At 40.3% G+C, this 20,829-nt stretch overlaps 1 protein-coding gene across 3 annotated transcripts in view; it reads left to right on the top strand.

Moving 5' to 3' along the window:
* The window catches only part of tspan9a (tetraspanin 9a), a 144,255-nt gene that overhangs the window by 66,237 nt on the left and 57,189 nt on the right, over positions 1 to 20,829 (top strand). For 2 of the 3 annotated variants that reach the window (XM_044035913.1, XM_044035914.1), the window contains exon 1: positions 17,001 to 18,306. In XM_044035913.1, the coding sequence (XP_043891848.1) occupies positions 17,938 to 18,306 (369 nt within the window). In that variant the 5' untranslated portion in view covers positions 17,001 to 17,937. Of the gene's footprint in view, positions 1 to 17,000; positions 18,307 to 20,829 lie in introns of those variants that run through there. The other variant, XM_044035915.1, reaches the window with a different exon arrangement.

Raw genomic sequence — 20,829 nt, forward strand, 5'->3', positions numbered from 1 at the left:
GAGGAAGAAATAAAATTCCAGGCTCACTGAATTAGAAACGGCTGACCCACCTCCCCCAGGTTCCGCATTTTTACTCACGGTGCAGATAAGCCCTCATAAAACAGGGACAAAAATGGACACGCTCAAAGACTGGCATTACTCTGTCTGTGTGTGTGTGTGTGCTTTAATTTGACAGGTCAATTTCTTGGCCACGGTCTGACCCATTAGGTCAGGACTTAATGATAACATTTACAATTCCACTGTTAAAAGCACAGCAGGTCTCAACTTCCACTTCAAATGTATGATCGTCCAGAAAGGGACCTTGATTGGAGCATAAAGACGGTGAAATACATTGTCGGTTCATGTCAAGTAAAGTGCAACACAGTGGCACCAGGTGAACAACGTGATCTAAAATCACAATGGAAAGCAAGTTAGCCAAGGAAATAATGCTTTTTAATGGCACGGCCAATTCTTACCCTTTATTCTGCCCACTTTGTCATCTCCTGTTGAGCTGTAAATGCAGCGTTAATGGCTTTTCCCGGGTTGAGTTACTCACTAGCTCTGCGCAGTAAATGTCGGCTCTTGTCACTGGATGGACAAGGTGTTTTTTTTTATTATTATTATTATTTGCATCTGAATGTGAATAAGTGGAGAAAAAAAAAAAGTTAGTGAGGATGTTTTTTCTGTCCAGATGAAGGTCAGTATGAATAGGACATGACAGGGTTTTGGAAATAGAATGTGTGAGTGTGTTTGCGAGAGATGGCTGCATAAAATATACAGTTTTGTGTGTGTGTGTGTGTGTGTGTGTGCACTGAAGAGAAAAGAGATACTGGATTACATGTGGTGAAATTAGACGGACTGTGCCCTAGCCCATATCTGGTTTCATATGTGGCCATATAGAGTTGAAGGTCCTTTCTGTTTCTGCCGCGCCGCGTGTGTAACAGTAGAGATGTGTGTGTTGGAGGAAGTGATGTCGTCCTTATATGAAGTCCACTGTCTGCAACAGTATTGTATTGTTTTTTTTTGTACCTGCGCTAGTCTTTCAGGGGCCATTATCAGGTGTAGCAAGGCTCGCGCTCGCTTAACAAGCAGCTGTTTAAGGTGTCTCAAAGAGGTGATAATGTTGTGAGTAAGGTCATTTGTGCAGGGAACAGGGTGTACTTCCATCAATGCAAGTACATCAAGTCTGACGATACTTTTCTCTTGGTTTCAGAAAAAAAACCGAGATGAATTTCCAACCCGTAATCTTTGCCCCACACGCTACGGCATAAACAGTTGCCCTCAGCGAGCTGTTTGCAATGCAAAAACCTACATGTAATAACGTTCCTGTTTGATGTGCGCAGATTATAATTTCAACACTCGGGAAGAGGAGCCCTTATTACAAGCCATTGCTACTGGTGATGGGTCAGAGGGAAAACGATTTTTTTTTTTAGGCCTTAAATCATTTTCAGCGAGACCTTGTGCTCTTGAAAGTGATATATAATTTATGATTGAGTCGCAGAGTGGCTCACATTTCCTTCCCAGTGGCCTCTTTGCCTGTCGAGCTTTGGGGCCATGTCACGGCTAATCTTGTTAGAATTCACATTCTATCATTTCCTTGGAGAAAATACATTCATTCACACCTCTGTTCGCCGAGAGTATTTTGAATAATGTTAAATGTGTTATTGCTGCACAAATTGCTCCCACCGTCTTCATTATTATGTTTTGGGATTTGTGCTGAAACCAAAATTATTTTCATTTAAATCATTATCTTACAGGCAATTTTGTTCCAGCGTCGTGCAGCCAAATGCCTGACATAGGATGAATATTGAGATCATTTATAATTAACAATCCTCCAAGTGAATTTAGAGCCATCAGTCTGAAAGCCAATTATACCTTGAACTCTTGAGAGACTTATTGTCTTTGTGCTTAATTATGATTATTTGAGCAAATGTTCTTTACTGATATTCAATCATATATTTTTGGTCAACTCTGAAATGAAATTGTTTGATCACTTCTTTTTTATTACATCAGGTTGCAGGATGGCTGCTATTTCATATCTTCTGCTTTGGGAACGTATGAAACCATGTGGGATTTCACAGGGCATTTTATGTGTGCGTGTCCATCTGTGCGTTCTTGGTTGGGCAATGGTGAGACTGTATGTGTTTCATTTTTAGCTCCATAAAGTGATTAGTGTGCGTTGCACGACGTGATCAGACAAACATGCAGATGGACCTGGTTTTTGCAAAGTAAATTTCACTATTGAATGAGTTGTAAAAAGAGTCTCTTTGTGGTTTGCTCCACTCTTTATATGCAGCTTTGCTGCCAGCGTTGGTTTTCACTCATTCAGTCAGCCTTTGTTTTGTGTTGTTTTGTGTTCACGTCCATTCGCTCTTGTTTGTTCTCCACTCTGCTGTATCATGTAATAGTCTGTTTAGGCAATACTCTCTCTCTCTCTCTCTCTCTCTCTCTCTGTGATTGCAGCAGGAATCCATGTTTTTATTGGAGTGAAAAAAGGGGGCTGAGCAGACACTGGAATGACTTACAAGTGTTATGATTTTATGTATCATTTGGCTTTATCGATTTCTTCATTAGCAGGTGTTGATTAATATCTGGCGATAAAAGCAAGCACAGTGACGTGGCAGCTGCTTCTTTAGAGGAGGGCGGTAATCCGCGGCAGGGCAGTTCCTGTAAAAGGGAAGGGATCCAGGGCATTTGGCCACAGTCTGCTACCTTTATCGCTCCTCTCCTCTGTGACGTGACATTTTGCTGGTCTGTTGCCCTGGCTCTCTCTGGATGGCAGTGACAGGGCGGCTGCTCATGAATGACCATAACCATATTGACATTGTCTGTGCCAGGGGCCATTCAGACCCCAGCTCCCTAGTTCAAACACACACAGAGTCCAGCCTGCCATATTTTTGGGAGGCACCACCCAGCTGGTCAGAATGAAGCTGAACTCTCATGTGCCATTTTTCTCCTCACAGCGTGTTTTCATCCTTTTTGGTTTGACCTTTTTGCTTGGTTTGTTCTTGTTGTTTTAGATTAAATTTCCTTCCTCGCTCACTTTTATTGGTTTCTGGGTTTGTTTTTTTTCCTCTCTTCTTCTCACTATATGTAGGCATGCAAATCTCTTTTTTTTATGGCATTATGTTAATGACAAGATGTATATGTTTCAAGCAGCTGAAGGTTGTGCATTGATCAATACCCCCGAGGTGCAAACAACAGTCTGGGAGATGGAGATGAGGTGCGTTCGTTGTGCCCACGGTGGCAAAGCTCCTCAGGCGTCCTGTTGTTTCTTTAATCCATCCTTGCCTTTGAATCCTCACCCGGGAGTAACATCGATTGCACACAGACAAATATTTTGCCAGGCCGTGCTTCATTTTTCTTCCCACATCTATCTTCCTCTTTGTTTTGTCCAACTCCAGCACTCTCCATCTTCATCTCCAACCTCGGAACAGCAGTGCAGCTTTCCCTTCTTTTGTTTGCGTTTCAGCGATACAGCCAACTACAACACTGATGAGCCCCCGTCTGACGGTTTATGGCCACGTCAGCGGCTTCTTCAACCTTCTATTCAGAGAGGCACTGCGCTCATATGCTTATTGACAGACACTCATGTTTCGACACACTTCACATGATGTGGACATGTGGTGTGTGTGAGCCGCCAGCTGTTTCCCAACCTCTTGTGAGGTATGGGGACGAGAGATGAAACTGTGATATTGACCCAGCTCCCTGCAGAGGGTGACCCTTTAATCCCACTGGATGGTTAGATAGAGATCATACGCTTATTTGAGCTGCTGGGAGGACAACATGCTGTCATACATCATATAGAGCATCAACACATCTGGTAAGCCGGGCCCACACTGGACGCTTGTGTGGTGCATCTGCGACACAGAACCTTCTTGCTTTTCATTCGGGGCATGTCCTAATACCACTTTTTGGTGTCCGAGCTACCGATATTGTTCCGATAGAGTCATTTTAGACCATTTATGAACTATGAAGCTGTTGTTGATACATTTGTGCTGAGGCATTTCAACGACATAATTGTTCTCCCAAAATGAAGAAAGTAAACAGCCCAAACATGACTCAGCTAAAATGGTTTTGCTGATTTTTATTGACTGTCTGTGCAGAGTGAAGCATGCGATATGTAGGATTATGGGCTTGTATCGGATCCTACATTTGTCCGATATCCGATCTAGTGATTCTGACCAATACCGATTCCCATTCCTAATTTTAAGTGATGAGAGCAGCCACACTGCGCGCATGAGACGAGTGTCTCGCGCGCGCGTGTGTGTGTGTCACACCTATTTTTTTTTTTTACCACCTCAGTTTCATGTGTCACAAACACAACACATCCCATTTCAAAGTGAGAGCAGTGTAGAGTTTCAGTTTCCTGAATCCATTCATTTTGTAAATATTTGGCAGCTTTATTGCAGCGACTCAGTGAAGAACAGAGAAGTGTTTTTTGTTTTTTTACCATTTTCAAAAGCAAAACTCTACATCGCAAATGCCCCACAGCAGAAACACTGTCATCACGTACTACACACACATCCAAGCTGCAACATCGAAGCTGCGTTCTACTAAGCACAGCAGTTTGGTACAATGCACAATTATTTGTTTGGATTGTAAACATTTGCAAAGGGCATCAAAGATAAGCAATCTGTGCTGTCCCACTTTCTGGCCCCATGCCTTTGGGGTAACTAGCACAGTGGTCTGGAAAGTGTGGGTGAAGACACACTTTAGTCATTGGGTGACAACAAAATGCACCGTTTTTATGACATACCATCATGACTGACACCACCTGATTTGTGTCGCTACATAATTTTCATTGAGCTGGTATGGATCATGACTTTTATGGACAACTTTTATTTAATAAGGGATATATAGATTTACTGCTACTATTCTTAATTATTTGTTCAGACATTATGTCTGTATTGGTCATTGGTGCATGTGCTAATTTTTCTAGTATTGTGTGTTGTATTGCTTGTTTTTGAGTTTTGCTTTATCGGTTTTAATTTTTCTTTTTTTTTGAAAAGCCTACCCAAGGACGAGGACTGCAAATAAACTAAGACATCCATCATGGGCTACACGGCATCTTTGACATTTTTTTTGAAAAGGAAAAATGCTTGTTCCTCACAAATGAATCAGTAAAATCAAAACGAAGCTAAACAAACTGGAAAAGTGAAGACGTGACATTTTTAATTTGACTGTTGTGTATTATGCTATTTAGAAACATGTTGTTACATTTCTTTATCAAAAACCAGGCCATTTAGGACTTATAGCAGATCTTATTTCTACAGAAGGGCAACAACAAAGACAGAAAGAGTTTCTTTTTTAAAGAATAGTATCAACATGCATTAGTGACGTGAAAGTGTTGCGTGTGTCACGCTGGTATGATGTCATACTGAGCCGAACCTCTCACCCTTTAGTACGCTATGGACATTTTTGTCTTTCCACCCTTCAGCATGCCCCACAGCATAGGAAGAGATTTCAGTCCATGTTGGATTGCTTATAATGCACCACATGGACACCGCTCACCCAGAGAGCTTTGGGCTTTTAGAGGAAAGAAAGATCCGGCCACCATATATTCTTGTTCCTCCATAGCCCTAAATAGTTTTCATGTCGTGCCAGCGGCATCCACAGGTTATGGAAACCTGAGCTGTGAGTGGCATCACTTCCATTGCGGTTGCCATTTTTTCCATATGACTCGGACTCTCAGTGACAACCGCTTCCTCTTCATCCCGTCTCTCTTTCACTTCCTACAGCAAATAAAATACGCATCACCTGCTTCCCTTTTAAGTCTTGGCCCGTACACTGTTCTGCAAAAGCAGAATGATGATATGTTATCTTAGTTTCGAGTGTTAATTAAACCTCCTTCACTGTGGCAATAGAGATTGTGAATTATGTTAATGTCTTCACATTTTTCATCTGACACCTTTTATTTTAACTTGTTAACTTCTAAACAAATGCTTTAAGTATAGCCTTCCAATGTGTATTTTTGTGCAGACAAGTGACAAGAGCTGCTGAGGTGTCTATAAGTGCAGTGTCAGGTCGAAGACATGCTGCATGTGTTCCATCTGACTGTCTCCTTTTTAATTCCAGTGTCCATGTTAACAGGTTGTAACAACCAACGGCCGTTCTCGCTACCCAGGTTATAATTAGTTTTAATGTTAGTTTTTTGCCAAGCAAAAAGGTAGTCATAAGTATTGTGTGTCATAAAAACCCAACAAAAGATGTGATTTTAAAAATCTATTAGACAGATGAACAACCATCCCTGAATCAAATATAACAGTCTAAGAGAAATTGCAAAAGTGCAAAATGTGCGTCATACTGCTGAGGTTGGATGCAGTTTGTGTGTCAGGTAAAAATCAAATAGCCAACAGACTACGTTAGCTAACCCCAACAGACACACATAAACATAACATAATAATAATAATATAATAATATAATAATAATAATAATAATAATAATAAATAACCCTCATGAGACACATCTACTAACCACATAATGAATGTTATGTTTAATGTGCGTAGCCTTATTTATGTCCCAGAAAAACAAAGTGAAAACTTTGTATTATAAAGGAAAATACAACCTTTCAAAACTGCCGACAGAGAAAAAATGAATACACTTCAGATGAATTTGTGTTCGTTTTAGTAAGTTTGGTAAACACACAATTCAGTTATTGTTTCTTTTTGAACTCTAGTTTTTATTTTTATTTACGGAAACATTTATTCAATTTTAGTATTCAATATTTTGTTAGTTTTCTTTAACTATTATAACCTCTCTACATGAGATATCCATCATATTGATATTTTATCATATTAATATTTCAAGATGCTATATATACATATGAATCAGGGAGCTCACAAAGAATAAGGTGGGCAAGTAGCAGGTACCTGGAATTATAGGAAAAAACACTTGATCTGTTCACTTGATACCAACGTCTATATATATGTACATATATACAGTATACACATATACATATTTCTGGTCCTGATATTGATCTGAGTCTCTTAACATTCTGAACTGATTCGCCTTGTGCTGTATTTATTGTATACACTCATAATGTAGCAGTCTGCAATATTTATAAAATCTGATCCGTCATCACAAACTTAGATCTGGGGATATTCACTTTACTTCAAGACTACTCCAAGAACCCCCCCCAGTCAAGTGTAATTAAATCAGAACCAGCAAATCAATAGCTGAGCCCTGAATTGACCTGCTCCACACATTCTCTCTGTGCACTGAATGTGATTCATATTGCTGACGACTCATCTTTTCACACATTGAGGGTTCTATTAAATATTACATAAACCTGAGGACACCGGTGCACTTAGCTATTCCACTGCTTTGATCAACATTATCAGGACACTGTGTCACCTCTGATTTATCTGCCAGGCTATTCAGGGATTCATATATCATACTGCATTTGACCCCTGTGCGATGGCCTTTATTGAACTGGGCTTTAGTGCACGATGATGCCATGTTGCATTTCAAATGGCAAGAGACACTTTCTGCTCTAAATGCTAATGTATTGTTCTCTGGTCTGAGTACACCTGTTGTCTCTATATCCGCCCGTCTTTCGTGTCCTACCTTATCTTTCCTAGCTTTAATGAGCCTGACTGGAGGAATTCAATTTATATTTGGTGTTTGGCTCCAGGACTTGTTGCTCGGGCTCTGTATAGCGTTATGTGTATTCAACGTTTGAGTGTGTGGCCCTATGTGACTCACTAGTTTTATGGATGTCATTGCTGCTTTTGGTTTTCACTCATGCCCCACATTCTAAGAGCCACACATGTCTAACATGTGTCAGGGAGGGTTTCCAAATTGAGAGGACTAATAAACAAACGGCAAACAGTTGAGCTAGTTTTTGTAGACTCATGAAATGTATCAGGGTGGAACAGTGTGTAGCTTTGTACGTGACATAGATGTATAAAGTACTCGAGACCTTGAAGTACTCAAAAAGTACTCAAAAAAGTGACTTCAGTAGAAGTAGAAGTGTTCTTTAAGCACCACACTTAAGTGGAAGTACTAAAGTGCTCAGCATTTTTTGGAAAGTATTGGAAACCGTTTATTTTAAAATATACTACTTAAGTACTGAAAATAAACGTAGAAGTAGTGTGTTATGTAGTTAAATTAAAGACAGCAGTCAAAAGTTTGAATATCATATTGGGTCAAAAACACCATCTAGCGTGACATAGGCTTTATGATAGCCAGCTAGTTAAACGTTAGCTAGCTGTCAGGAACCACGGGTAGCTAGCTACTTAGCTAGCGCTTACTCATAGCTCAAGCTGGTGTGCCATTTGTATATTATATTTGTAACTTACCTTGCTATGTTTCTTCAAATTCAAAGGTGAATGTTTGAAGGCAATTATTTCACAATCTTTCAGGAGGCAGAGTAGGCATTTCATATGATATGAATGGTCTTTTACGCCCACAAATGAAAACATAGACAATAATTTATTGTGTAATATGAGCAAAGAAGAACTATCTAGTAAGTACACCGCAGTCCCATCATTTTTTAGGTCATCCTTTCTGAATAAAGGGCTGAGATCACATGTCTGCCATTTTTGACGGATATCACATGTCAAGATATCTCTCTATATCTATTTTAATGTGATGATAATGAAACATGAAGACAACGTAATCTTCATAACTGTGAAGAATACATTTACAGATTACAGGGACATCAAATATGCTGTGATTTTAAACATCACAACAAAGCTGGTGAATTATTGATTTTTTCCAGGAACAGTCAGTAAAATACAAATGATATAAATCAATTACATTACATCATAATTACATTATGGCCAAATCATTTACAAAAAGGGACAAAATGGACATGCTGAAGCCTGAAGTCAACCAACTCCAGGAAACTGGATATCTCCCTGCAGGAATCTCCCTTGATGCCAAAAGGTGATTGTCCTTAAACTGTGTCCATGTCTGGGACAGTTGACCTCTTGTGCTCGTTTTAATTTCGCTGAAGGCTGAACCCGCACTCTGTTGCTCTCCGGACTGGGAATTGAAATTTATCAGCAGCAGTTTACAAGTCAAGGTACATTTCTCCCAGGGTTTGTGATCAAAATGCTGAATGTGGCATTTTCTAGGTCCTACGGGTGTTCACTTTAACAGGATGAATCCTGTCACTGTGCTCTAGGAACAGCAGAGACCACGGAGACCCATTAAATATGACTCCATGGGCAAAGAAAGACTGGTTGTTAATATATTAATATAGGAAGATATATGGGCCATTCTACCGAATTCGTGCAAATTGCTGTCCCACAATAAAAAAACTATTTAACAAAACAATTAAGAATTCAGACCTTCAATATTTACTAAGATTATGTTATGATCTAGGTAAACACAAGACTGTAACTATTTAGTAATTAAGCTAAATATATACAAAATCATCATTTATGCTACCTTCCTAGGTACTTTCTATTGGGAAGTAGTTGTCCCAATCTCTAAGCCCTAAATTTCAATCCATGAAAATAATACTTAAAAGAATTTTGTCATTTTTTCCAATGGTGTATTTTAAAATATATGTTTGGTTTCTTTTAAACAGAATGTAAAACATTTAGATTCATTTTGAAGTTTTTTTTAAAATTACAAAACATGCTTTAAAAAATGCTGTCCCACACTTTCATGTCACAACCGTAACACGAGTTGTTTTACCACATGGGTGGAGCCTGGTTTTAGTCACACCCCAGAATTTCTGACCAAGAAATGACACTGCATCCCTGTCCCTCATTGCTGCATGGTGAGATATTACCTCTCATAATTTTTAAGTGAATGGGCTCCAAAGTCTGAAAATCAGCATGTTACATTAATAATTGTCACAACCGTACACATATTATCTCCAAGTAAATACACTTTTGGGGGCTCAAAACAAAATATTATGTTTTGTTGTGTGTACAACTGTTCAAACATCTGTTCCTAGCCAATTACTTGTTAGCATGTTTGAGTTATGCAAGGAATTAGCTAAAAATGTCACAACCGTAACAGTCACAACCGTAACGAATTGTAACGTTACGGTTGTGACATAATCATTATGGTGTACGGTTCCACATACTTAAGGACATTTTTCATCATTATTATTACATTATACTCATTAAACATGATAATAATAATAATAATAATAATAATAATATTGTTATTATATTTGATTTGTAAAGCACATTTCATTTTTAAGAATCTCAGAGTGCTAAATAATGTTTGATATGATAAGGAAAGAAGGAAAGAGAACGAAACTAGAAACGAAAGAAAGGAGGAAAGATCAAATCTATCAGTGATTTATCTGACAGGGAGCAAAGGAAGGTCAGAAGATCATGGCGAAAAAGACAGCAACATCACAGGCTATTGGTGAAAAGTCAAAGAGAGGTGGAGAGATTGTGCACAACTTCCACGCCACCTCCCACACCCTCTGCCACGCCTTCTCCCATGCCGCCTTACCTTCCACGCACTTCTAGTGAGACTGTTACTCCACGCACTTCTAGTGAGACTAATAAGAGACGTTGGAATGCGTGACCACAGAAAAATAAACTTGAATGGAAGAAAGAAAAATATAGAAAACGGTGCCATAGATTGTGCGTGAGGCCAGAGAAGTCAAAATGTTCTGCAAGAACAAAAACTCAGAAGGAAGTATGGAAGCACAGAGTTCCTGCGCATATCAGAAAGACCCTTCTTTTCCATAACACACTCATGCACAATTTGCAGAAAAAAATACAAGTCTGCCAATTATAAAGAGAAACATGGATTAAGAAGCGCATTGACAAGCAGGTTGCTCAAATACAATCTTGTTTCTATGCTCAGAGAAACACTAGGCAGCTCCGACAGAGTGATCAACACGACTGCAGACAACCCACATCTAAAGTTCACATATCAGAGACATAACATTTGTGTTTGTAAAATTCACATTAAAAGGCAGGTTATGAGTTAATATTAAGCAATAAGGTTGAGGGGATATAATACAACCTTGCAAACAAAATACTGTGGTCACAAGCAAAACAGTGCAGTCACTACCGTAACAGTGCGGTCACTACCGTAACACTGAATGTTTTGTAAAATAAAATAAGAATTGAGTCATTAAATAACATTTTATGATAACTATTGGTTAAATATACATTCAATGTAATAACTAATGAACTCTGAGATCTCTATGATCAGTGTAATTCATTTTACAAAAAAGATTGCATTTCAATTTTGATGAGTCTTAGAAAATAAACTTTGAAATTTTGTTTAAAAAATAATTTTAAGTGATTTAGTTGTAAAACCCTTCATAATAAATTACTAAAATTATTCTTTAGAGGGTGTATGGACACACAATATTAACAGATTAATATAATGGTTTTTATTGCAGTGTGTTGCTGTGTTACGGTAGTGACAAATTTCAGGAGTTGAAAAACATTTCAAGAACAGGCAGACATTAATATATGAAATTTGACTGCGCCTTTACTAGATATGTACCATTGAAATATGGTACAATATATGTATGGACAAGGTTTTTGGAAAAAAACAACTTTTGAAAATGTGTTTCCAACTCTGGACTTTGCACGAATTCGGTAGAATGGCCCATATATATATATATATATATATATATATGTATATATATACACACTCCTTCCTGTTTGTTTCTCTGTGTGCCTGTAAGCAGTCTTGGCCAGTGGCAGTGTTTTATTTTTGGGATGCTGTCATGTGTGAGATCACCTTGTGACTAAGCCTGTGATTGTCATGATTCGATTACAGGCAGTGAATTGAGGGGCATTCACTGGCAGGGCATCAAAGCCAAATAATCTGATGTTTTTCATTTGAAAGCGGTACTTCTGTTAATTTGGATAAAAGGCTGTGTTTTGGACGGATGGACGAGGGATGAATGGATAGATAGATTGCTAGATAGTAGTCTTAACAACACGCCTTCACCAATGCTGCTCGTATCAGTCAGGTTCGAAAAAGGAACCTCATTAAATCATTTAATAAACCATTAACCGCACGCTAAGCCAAACAGGTACCACTACGCACATATACTCTCAAGAATGAGTCCGACACATTAGATAACATTTCACATTTCTGAGCCTGTGTCATCTAAACCAGATTTGACACAGTAGGCTAAACATTTTCAATCATCTCTCATTATTATGATAATCAGTATTTTCAACCAGTGACATTTTAGGTAAAACAGGTTTCACAGATGAGCAAGCGGTGTGTAATGATTTCATGATAGATGCATCTATCAATTATGTTTTGTTTAATAGACTAATTATTAAGTCATTGGGAGCACTCATGACAGGTAAAATCTAACCCAAACTTAATGCCTTCGGAAAGGAGCTCAGACACACACACACACACACACACACACACACACACACAGGTTTGCACAGCACGCAGACTCTGCTTTAATTCAAAGAAACTGTCTCCTTTTTTCCAGGCTTCACAAATGAAGTGCACCAAGTACACACTTTATCAAAAGAATGTTTCAACTCGTAAAACAAAGCATTCTATAACACAAGTGGGTTTTCAGCCTTCATATCTGTCCTCCTCTCTTGTGCAAACGAGCTGTAAATTATTTGGCTGCACAGAATGGTGTGCAGTGTCTGCACGCCTGTGATTGTGTCCTGAGATTGTGCGGCTATAGGGTTTCCTTAAAAAGAATGTGCTGTTAAAACACTGGATATTACAATGTAATCGATATCTGTCGGTTGGACTGAACTGTATTTGTTTGGAAACGTTGTACAGAAATGTCCTCATGGGCCCAGACTTTGCAAATGCATTGTGTAGTTCATCACAGGGTGATGAAGAATAAAAGATGTTGTGCACAAATCTGTGATAATAGTTTCCATCAACATTATTTATGTCTGACTGAAGGTCGGGTTCGGTCTCATCCCAAATTTGGTTATACAATGGCACGTTCTTGCTGTCAACATAGGTCATAATCTAGACCCCCATGTTTCTCAAATTGTGGCATGCGTACCACCGGTGGTACTCAAGCTTCCTCTGGTGGTACTTGGAGGAAAATCCGAAATACAGTTCTACGGTATTTACCAGGGTATGTGATCTGAGTGGAGCTGAAGAAAATGAAACAAAAAAATAAGAATTGAGTCATCTTTTCTCTCGCTCCATCTTAATCTAATTTGGCTATACCAGTGCGTGAAGTATATGTGAGGAAGAGGAGGATGATGAGACAGTAAATAATCTTACTGGGAGTAAATCTGCCTTTTGAGCGTTGGTGATAGTGGTGTTACTTCAAGAGCTCAATGTCGGGACATTGTTTGCTTATTTTAACCATAAAAGGGCCAGAAAATGGACTTTAAGTGCTTTTGTCTGGCAGTTATTAACAATTGACTGAATGTTAAAATAATGTATTAACAATTTCAAATGAAGAAAAACAAAATATTTTATTAAAAAGTAAGGAAAAAAAACACTGCAGTACCAGATTGTGCCTGTTATATTTGAAATTTGAACAGTATAAAACATTTAAAATAACTTTTTTTTGTCTCAATGTCCAAAACCAGGCCAAAAAAATGGAAACTATGTACAGACATTTTTCCCACTTTTTCCCTTTCTGGTGATAAAGACGCTGATTCACCGGCTTCCTGCAACAGCGTGAGTGAAATTACCATAATAACCACATGTTGGCAACTTTTACATTACATTACATGTCATTTAGCAGACGCTTTTATCCAAAGCGACTTACAAAAGTGCATTTAAACATTTGGGTAGAAATAAGAGCTAGAAGTAAGTAAGTAAGTTTTTTGTCGTCTTAGTCGAGGTAGAGTCGGACTTCTCAGCTTTCAGCACAAACCGTTGTGTAATTACAGTAATGCAAAGTGCACGTGTCGTCTGCGATATGCTCGGTGCTCAAGGGTTAAAGAAACACTAAATATAAATACTAGCAACAATAGCACAGTCAGTTTATTCACAATTTAAATAAAAGGGGGAATAAGTGAAGATGTGTCTTGTGGTTTATGGGGAATCGGTTCCTCAAGCCACATTATCTGCTAACCTGAAGTCTCTGGGGAGAAGGGGGAGGACAAACAACGATTTCCAATACCTTTCTAATTTGGATTGCAGTGTCCATTTTAAACTCTAGTTCCATATCTTACATGTAGCCCATTTAAGTCTGAAGTGTCGCTGGTAAAGTGAATTCTATCGGCTGTACTTTGTTTTCAGTGTTATTATTCATGTTCATTTACAAGGAAAACACACGTTGTGTCATATTTGCATTTGTTCAGGCCCATTTGCTCATTTCCACATTATGCTTTGAGCCCGGCAGAATAAAGTTAGTTTGATGTGCAGTTGAACACGAGTTGAACACAATAGGCTGTGAGTGTTTTGCTCGAAAACAGCTTTTGTCTCTCAACAAGCTGCCACTTTAACTCTCTGTCACTCACTGACCGGAGCAGACCAAGCGGAAACGGTGCACCGCTCTCTTGCAGGCTGATACTGACAACTATCTCCTGGATAAGGTTTGATCAAAAGGTTAGGAGAATGTTTGCTTGGTGCTTTAATAGAAAAGAAAAGTGAAAATAAAAATAGATAGATAGATAATAAATATATAAATAAATCCTCCTTTTCCCCCAGTGGAAAGAAACTGGCATCACTAACTGGCTGATTATGTGTTCAGGACATTCAGGGATGTTCAAGGATAAAGCTGAATCAAAAAATATTAAAGTCACGAGCCATTGTTGATTGATGAATTGAAAGAAGATTAGCTCACTCTAAAACCACACAAAAGAGAAGAAGATTATTTGTAATATTTTAGTGTAACTTAATGAAGTGCTGTGGAAAAGGTTGCGCTTACAGATTTTTAACTATAATGTTCATCTCCATTAACCACTGAGTGTTATGAAGCATATTTATCAATTGCCATCTACATATACATATTTTATATATATATATATATATATACAAAATACAGTTGTTTAACCTTAACTACTGCGTTTATTATCTTATACACACTGGTTGCATATTGCTCATTGCTATATTATATATTATAATCTTTACTTCTGATAGCTCTCCTGTGTCGTGATTGTTTCCAGGGTCTGACTTTTATGTCTCAAACATTGCGGCACAGAGCCACTTTTCTGTGGGTAGATGTCGATGGATGGGAACGGAGGGAACGGCTCAGATCCTGTGTCCTTCAGGCCACTCGAGGAATCAGTGACATGCACAGCGGAGCCCCGCTGAGCTCAAGTCAATGTGTGTAACTCTCAGAGAGAGCAGCACTGACACCGATTGTATTAAATCGAGCATCTGAACAATGTGACAGTCTTAGATAGAAAAAGCCTCGTCCCTTCTAACTGGTGAGCAGCTCTTTCGCCATATGTCTGTCTTTTGGTCGCCAGATTTCGTAATAAATATAGCTCAGTCACCGGGAGACACTGTCTTTTATAAACGGAGTTGTCAGTAGTGTGAGAGTTGCCTTAAATTGCTGCAATCTGCTGGTTATTAAAAGCTCTTCAATACCACATAAAAGTCTCACACGCCTGGTCAAGATGAAAAACAAGACACCTTTATTAATTCCCCGAGCATTGGAAATGTAGAAGATGGCACTTAGTATTATACAAAGAGTTATATTTTACCACTTAAATGTCCTTCTCATCACCCAAACATTCAGTTGTTGGTAAAATGAGATCAGTGTCACTCTGATTTATGTAATTGCAAGTCCCAGTGGTACACCCAGACATTTTATTTGTCATTTGACCGAGTGCAAAGTAGTGGTGTAAGAGAATATTGAGATATTTGATGGCATGATACTGCATCGATTCTTTGATTTTTCTTAAATAGACCAGTTCCGGGGAATGTCACCCTTGTATTGTGATGCTTATTGTTTTCGCCAGATTCTTGCAAAAACACAGTCTTTGTGCAAAAGCAACCAGATCGGGTCTGTGTTGATTATGCGCCGCAATATTTTTGGCTGTGAACAATTATCTGGTTTGGTTATTTTTTGCACTCAGTCACAGAATCACACGAAACTCCTATAATTTCACCCAATATAATGTGTATTTTCTTAATCAGTGAGCATATAAAGGTTCTGGTGGGTGGACTTTCTAGCATGTACATGCAAATTAAATTAGAGCTACCGTGGGAACTGTGTGTCAGTATTACTTCAATTAAAAAAAAGTTTTTTTTGTTGTTTTTTTTATCATACCTTGAATTGTGCTGATTGTGTGCGAGCACATGATTTGATGAAAGCTGATTTTAGCATAATTGCTGTAACTATTCTTGCTCCATGGTGAAACACAAGAGGGTTGGATTAGGCTGTTGATGCCAATCAGGTATTACTGGATTTACCATTTAGTTGGATCTCTCCCTCCGTCTGTCTGAAGGTTGATCCGTCACTGTAACTCAGCAGACAGAAGACCATTAAAGACCATTACCCCAGTAGAACAATGAGCAATCTAGTGGTATACCTGTTTTAGCTGCAGGCACATTCACACAAACTGACTGAATGTGGCAATACTTATCCTGCTTTATGCATTTTCGCTGCCGCCCTTTTGTTCTCTGGTGTTATGTGCGTGTAGCTATCTCGGGGAGCGAGATAAATTTCAAAGTCGAGGCTTTATGATATCTTGTCAGCTCGGTGTGTGAATCAGCAGGAGTGTTCAGCGTTTGACCCTGGCTTTGCGTTGGGGATTCTTCAACATCTTACGGCCACTATCCCCTTTCCATGCTTCACATGGTGCCATAATTCCAAAGGCCGGATGCTGCCTGTCAGCCGGGTTCCCTTACATGTTTCCGGCGTAGGTCTATATAAAATATAGTATGTTCAAGGCGTATATACTCACACATGAGCAAACCCCACAAATGGCTTGTACGGTGTGATCTATACATAATAAATACATTTACAAACAAATTAAAACTATTGCAGTGTCAGCACCTGCAGTCATGGTGGCAGTCAAGGCTCTTTGCAGATGAAAGAATTTTAAACAATCTCACACGCACAACGCTGCTTTTCACACGTGACTCATGACTTCTCTACATATACCTTTTTTAGCTGCTTGTTTGTTTTTTAATTTTCTTCACTCGTCACTGCTCTCCCAATTCCCCTGACAGCACAGATGAAATTGTTGAACATGTATAGTCAAAAGCAAACACAGTGATGGACTTATTAAAGACACACACAGAGCCAGAGGGGAGGGGCTCCAGTCTGGCTGCAGCTGCTGTATTGGCTGTCTGCTCAGCAGTGGGGAGGGGCAGAGGGAGCGAGAGAGAGGGAGAGAGAGAGAGAGAGAGAGAGAGTTGGGGGATGAGGGCAGTGCTCACGTTGGGAGATAGGGAAAGCCCGTCACTTGTGTCTGCTGATAATAGCATATCAGCCAGAGCGCGGCTATCGGGAGAGCGGAGCACAAGGCAGTGCGGAGGACTGAGCTGCTGAGAATGGCACACTAGAAAGACAGGCACACTCAGAGAAACACACACACACACACACACACAGAAATAAATCAAGGGAAGACAGAGCGCATCAAGACGCTCACTGAGAAGAGGAGGACAGAGAGGGGAGCCGAGCCGAGCACTTGAAAGAAGAGAGGAGAGCAAAGTGAGGAGGAGAGAAAAGTTACCAGGTCAGCAATAGAACGTGGAAGTGGAGCAGCTGGGACTCGCAGGGGTCTCATTCCCACAGGAGCAGTAAGCGGCACAAGAGGAGAGTGATATTACATGAGGGGATAGAGGGAGCACTGCAAGTTGTGTCTTCTGGAAAAAGCAGACCTGTCTTTAGAGAAAGGTAATGCTCCTCACAGGACGTCTCTGCACAGCCACTTCAGAGCGATCACAGCAAGACACTTGACCCTACTCTCTGGTCCATTTGTGTGCCGAAGTGGATGTAGTTGTGTTTCTCTGAGGGGTTTGCCTTCTTTTTGTTTTGTGCTCCCGAGTGAGAAGCAGGGGAGACTTTGGAGAGCGAGTTGTTTTGTCCTGTCATCTCAGAGACTATGGTAGACTGTGCATCGAGGAGTACTTCATCAGCAGCTGCAGCCCTAGAGCATGGAGAAGTCCAGCAGTGAGGAGTCAGCCATTCACCGTAGCCCGTCTGTAGATAGCCAGGACTCAGATTTTGCTCAAGCCTCTACATCTGGTCGCCCGTTTGGCGGCCGCGGGTTCACTGCCGGCGCTTTCTACGGCTCCACGGGGCCGGGCAAAAACACACAGCAGGGGCAGGCTGGAGCGGCAGCTGACGCCAACTCGGGAGACAAGTCCACCAACAAGCTGAGCTCGCCCAAGGGCAGCAAATACGTGGTCTTTTACCTGGATCTATCCTTTGTGTTCCTTTTAGAATTCAAGAAGTGCAACATGGCAAGAGGCTGCCTCTGCTGCTTGAAGTATATGATGTTCATCTTCAATCTCATCTTCTGGGTAAGTGGCAGATTGTTTTTGATCACGTCTTTCCTCTTCACCCTTGATCACACAAGTTTCTCCTTGTGCTGGCTGTCAGAGTAATCATGTGTTTCCAATTATTACATGTGTGTGTGCCTGTCCCTTGCTATTGGATGTTGCTATTCCTGAATTCCCATTAGACCAGGGTCCCCTTTTGTATGTGACTGACTGTTGAGGTGGGGAGCAGTGTGTGTGTGTGTGTGTGTGTGTGTGGGGACAGGTTCATAAGGTTCACTCATTCAGATGGTTACGTGATTTACAGTGAACATGCGGCTGAAATGCCGCTTTTGGTATGCAAGTGAAATAGAATATTCATTTTTACAGTGCAGTTGCATTGATGGGCAGCACAATATGTTTTCCGAGTACATGTGAGCAGAGGTGGTGGGCCGGTGATTATGAAGGAGGCGATTGGATTTGTGCGCTTGCTTTATTACAAACCCTCTATTTATGGTGTTGAGTAAAAGTAATCAGTGATGTAGAAAATCATCCTAATTGCAGTCCAAGTTAAGTATAGCTCCCTGTGTCTGTGGTTGCTTATTTAGTTGAAGTGTCTGTATTTGATAGTGACATTTACAACAGTAATAATATCTCAACTGAATTGCTTAATGCAACCTGCCCAGCGTGCAGCTTTCTCAGATTGCTCCCCATCCATGGGCATTTATTGGGCATCACTTGATATGTTTATAGGGCTTGTAGGTTATGGGGCTAAAGCTATTGTGTGCATGCAGTGAAGCATGAATTGTAAAAAAAAAAAGAATCCCAGCACTGAGGTCTCCACCAACCACAGCCCACCATGTCACTGTGTTGTGCTAACTAGGGCAGTTTGGAGGCAACAGAGTGGGCATTAACTGGAGCCCAGCTGTGAACTGGTCAGCTCTTTAAAACACTCACACGTACACATGCACCGCACAAAGCGAGATCTATCTCATCGTCTGCCGCTGTGTATGAAAACGGACAGCCCAACTCGTGCCAGAAGCAGGCAAGGTCTCTGCCGCTTCAGGGCAATATCTATATATCAGCCTCATATCATTATTCAGTTGACAGAGGCAACGGCGGGAGTGATTGGCAGAGACACTGAAACAGCCCAGGGGCTCGAGCACACAGAATAGAATTGTTTGTTTAAGGGAATTAAGTGGACGGACAAGCCTGGCTGATGTTAAATTCATTAATGCAGACATCGTCCTACCATGATGTGAGTCACTAGATGTGGAATTCAAGTAAGTGCTCAGGCCTTGACTTGACATGACTGTTTGAATTTGTCATTTGGAAGGCATTTTTTTTCCCCATTTCAATTACCAGCCGTAAAATATGCATACATACATATGCATTGAAACAAACAAATGGGTCATTTTATAACACAAACAGCCAGAGTCTCTGCATGAATACTGCCATCAGTTACCTGTATGTCAGTCCCTGCCATTTTGGCATATGTATTATTATTATTATTTTCATTATTTTCATTATTATCATTATTATTATTATTATCATTAATAATAATAATAATAATAATAATAATAATAACAGTAATTATGTGCTATCTTCTTGAGAGACAGTGGCAGAGGATTTGTGTCAAGGCTTTTACTTCCCAGGTTCTTTCCAAGCTCCATTTGTGTTTAACCCCTCTTCAGTGGCAGACCCTGCCACTAATAACCGGCTGCTGCACGCCACTAATAGGGAGGTGGAAAGAGGCTTTGGATTTCAAGGCTGGTGGCCTCTTATTCATGTAGAGTCGCACTTGTTGGCCATGTATCGCGAGTATACCGAGGCAGAAGCTCTTTGTTTAGTGTGACTTTTTAGGACTTTCTCTGTCATCGTGTGTGTGAACAAGTGGTTGTGTGATGTGTGTGTGCATTGGGGGGATTGAAACCTTAAGTGGCTTGGACATCCCCAAGTGAAGTACATTTCCTGCTGTGCAATAATTAAATATATACTCTGGTAATGTTCCCTTAATTAACACCCATGCGTATTCCCTTCTATTCCTGCAGATTGATGTCTTTTTCCTCTCCGGCACTAGATCAAATTAATAGTAGTTTAATCAGTGTCCCATGGGAAGAGGGTGGGTTGATGTGTGGGTTATGGTGCACCCTTTGCCTGGTGGCTCTCAGTCTGTCAGAATGTGACAGCTCGAGGCTCAGTGGCGTCTGTTTTGACTGGCATGCTGGTTTTCTGGGGCAGTGATGTGCCAGGTTGAAGGTTAGAGCAGGGAATAAAGGATTAACTTCTCAGTGAGGGGGGGCACGGGACAGGGTACCTGAGCTTTCTGAGAAAGATGTAGGTGTAGGGTTAGCGGTATGTTGTATCTTGACACCCATGGGACATGCACTGTGCACCCCTGACACTCCAGGAATCACAAGGTTACTGCAGCTGGTAGGTAGAAGCTTTGGCGTCTCATCTCAAGACTAAAAGGGAGACCGGTCCGCTGCAGTAACCCGACACCAGGTCCAGCAGGGGTCTCCTCTTTCTGTGCACAATTGTCATACATACTGTATACACACAGACACA

Source organism: Solea senegalensis, linkage group LG10 (genome assembly GCF_019176455.1).
Source record: "Solea senegalensis isolate Sse05_10M linkage group LG10, IFAPA_SoseM_1, whole genome shotgun sequence".
NCBI classification, from domain to species: Eukaryota; Metazoa; Chordata; class Actinopteri; order Pleuronectiformes; family Soleidae; genus Solea; species Solea senegalensis.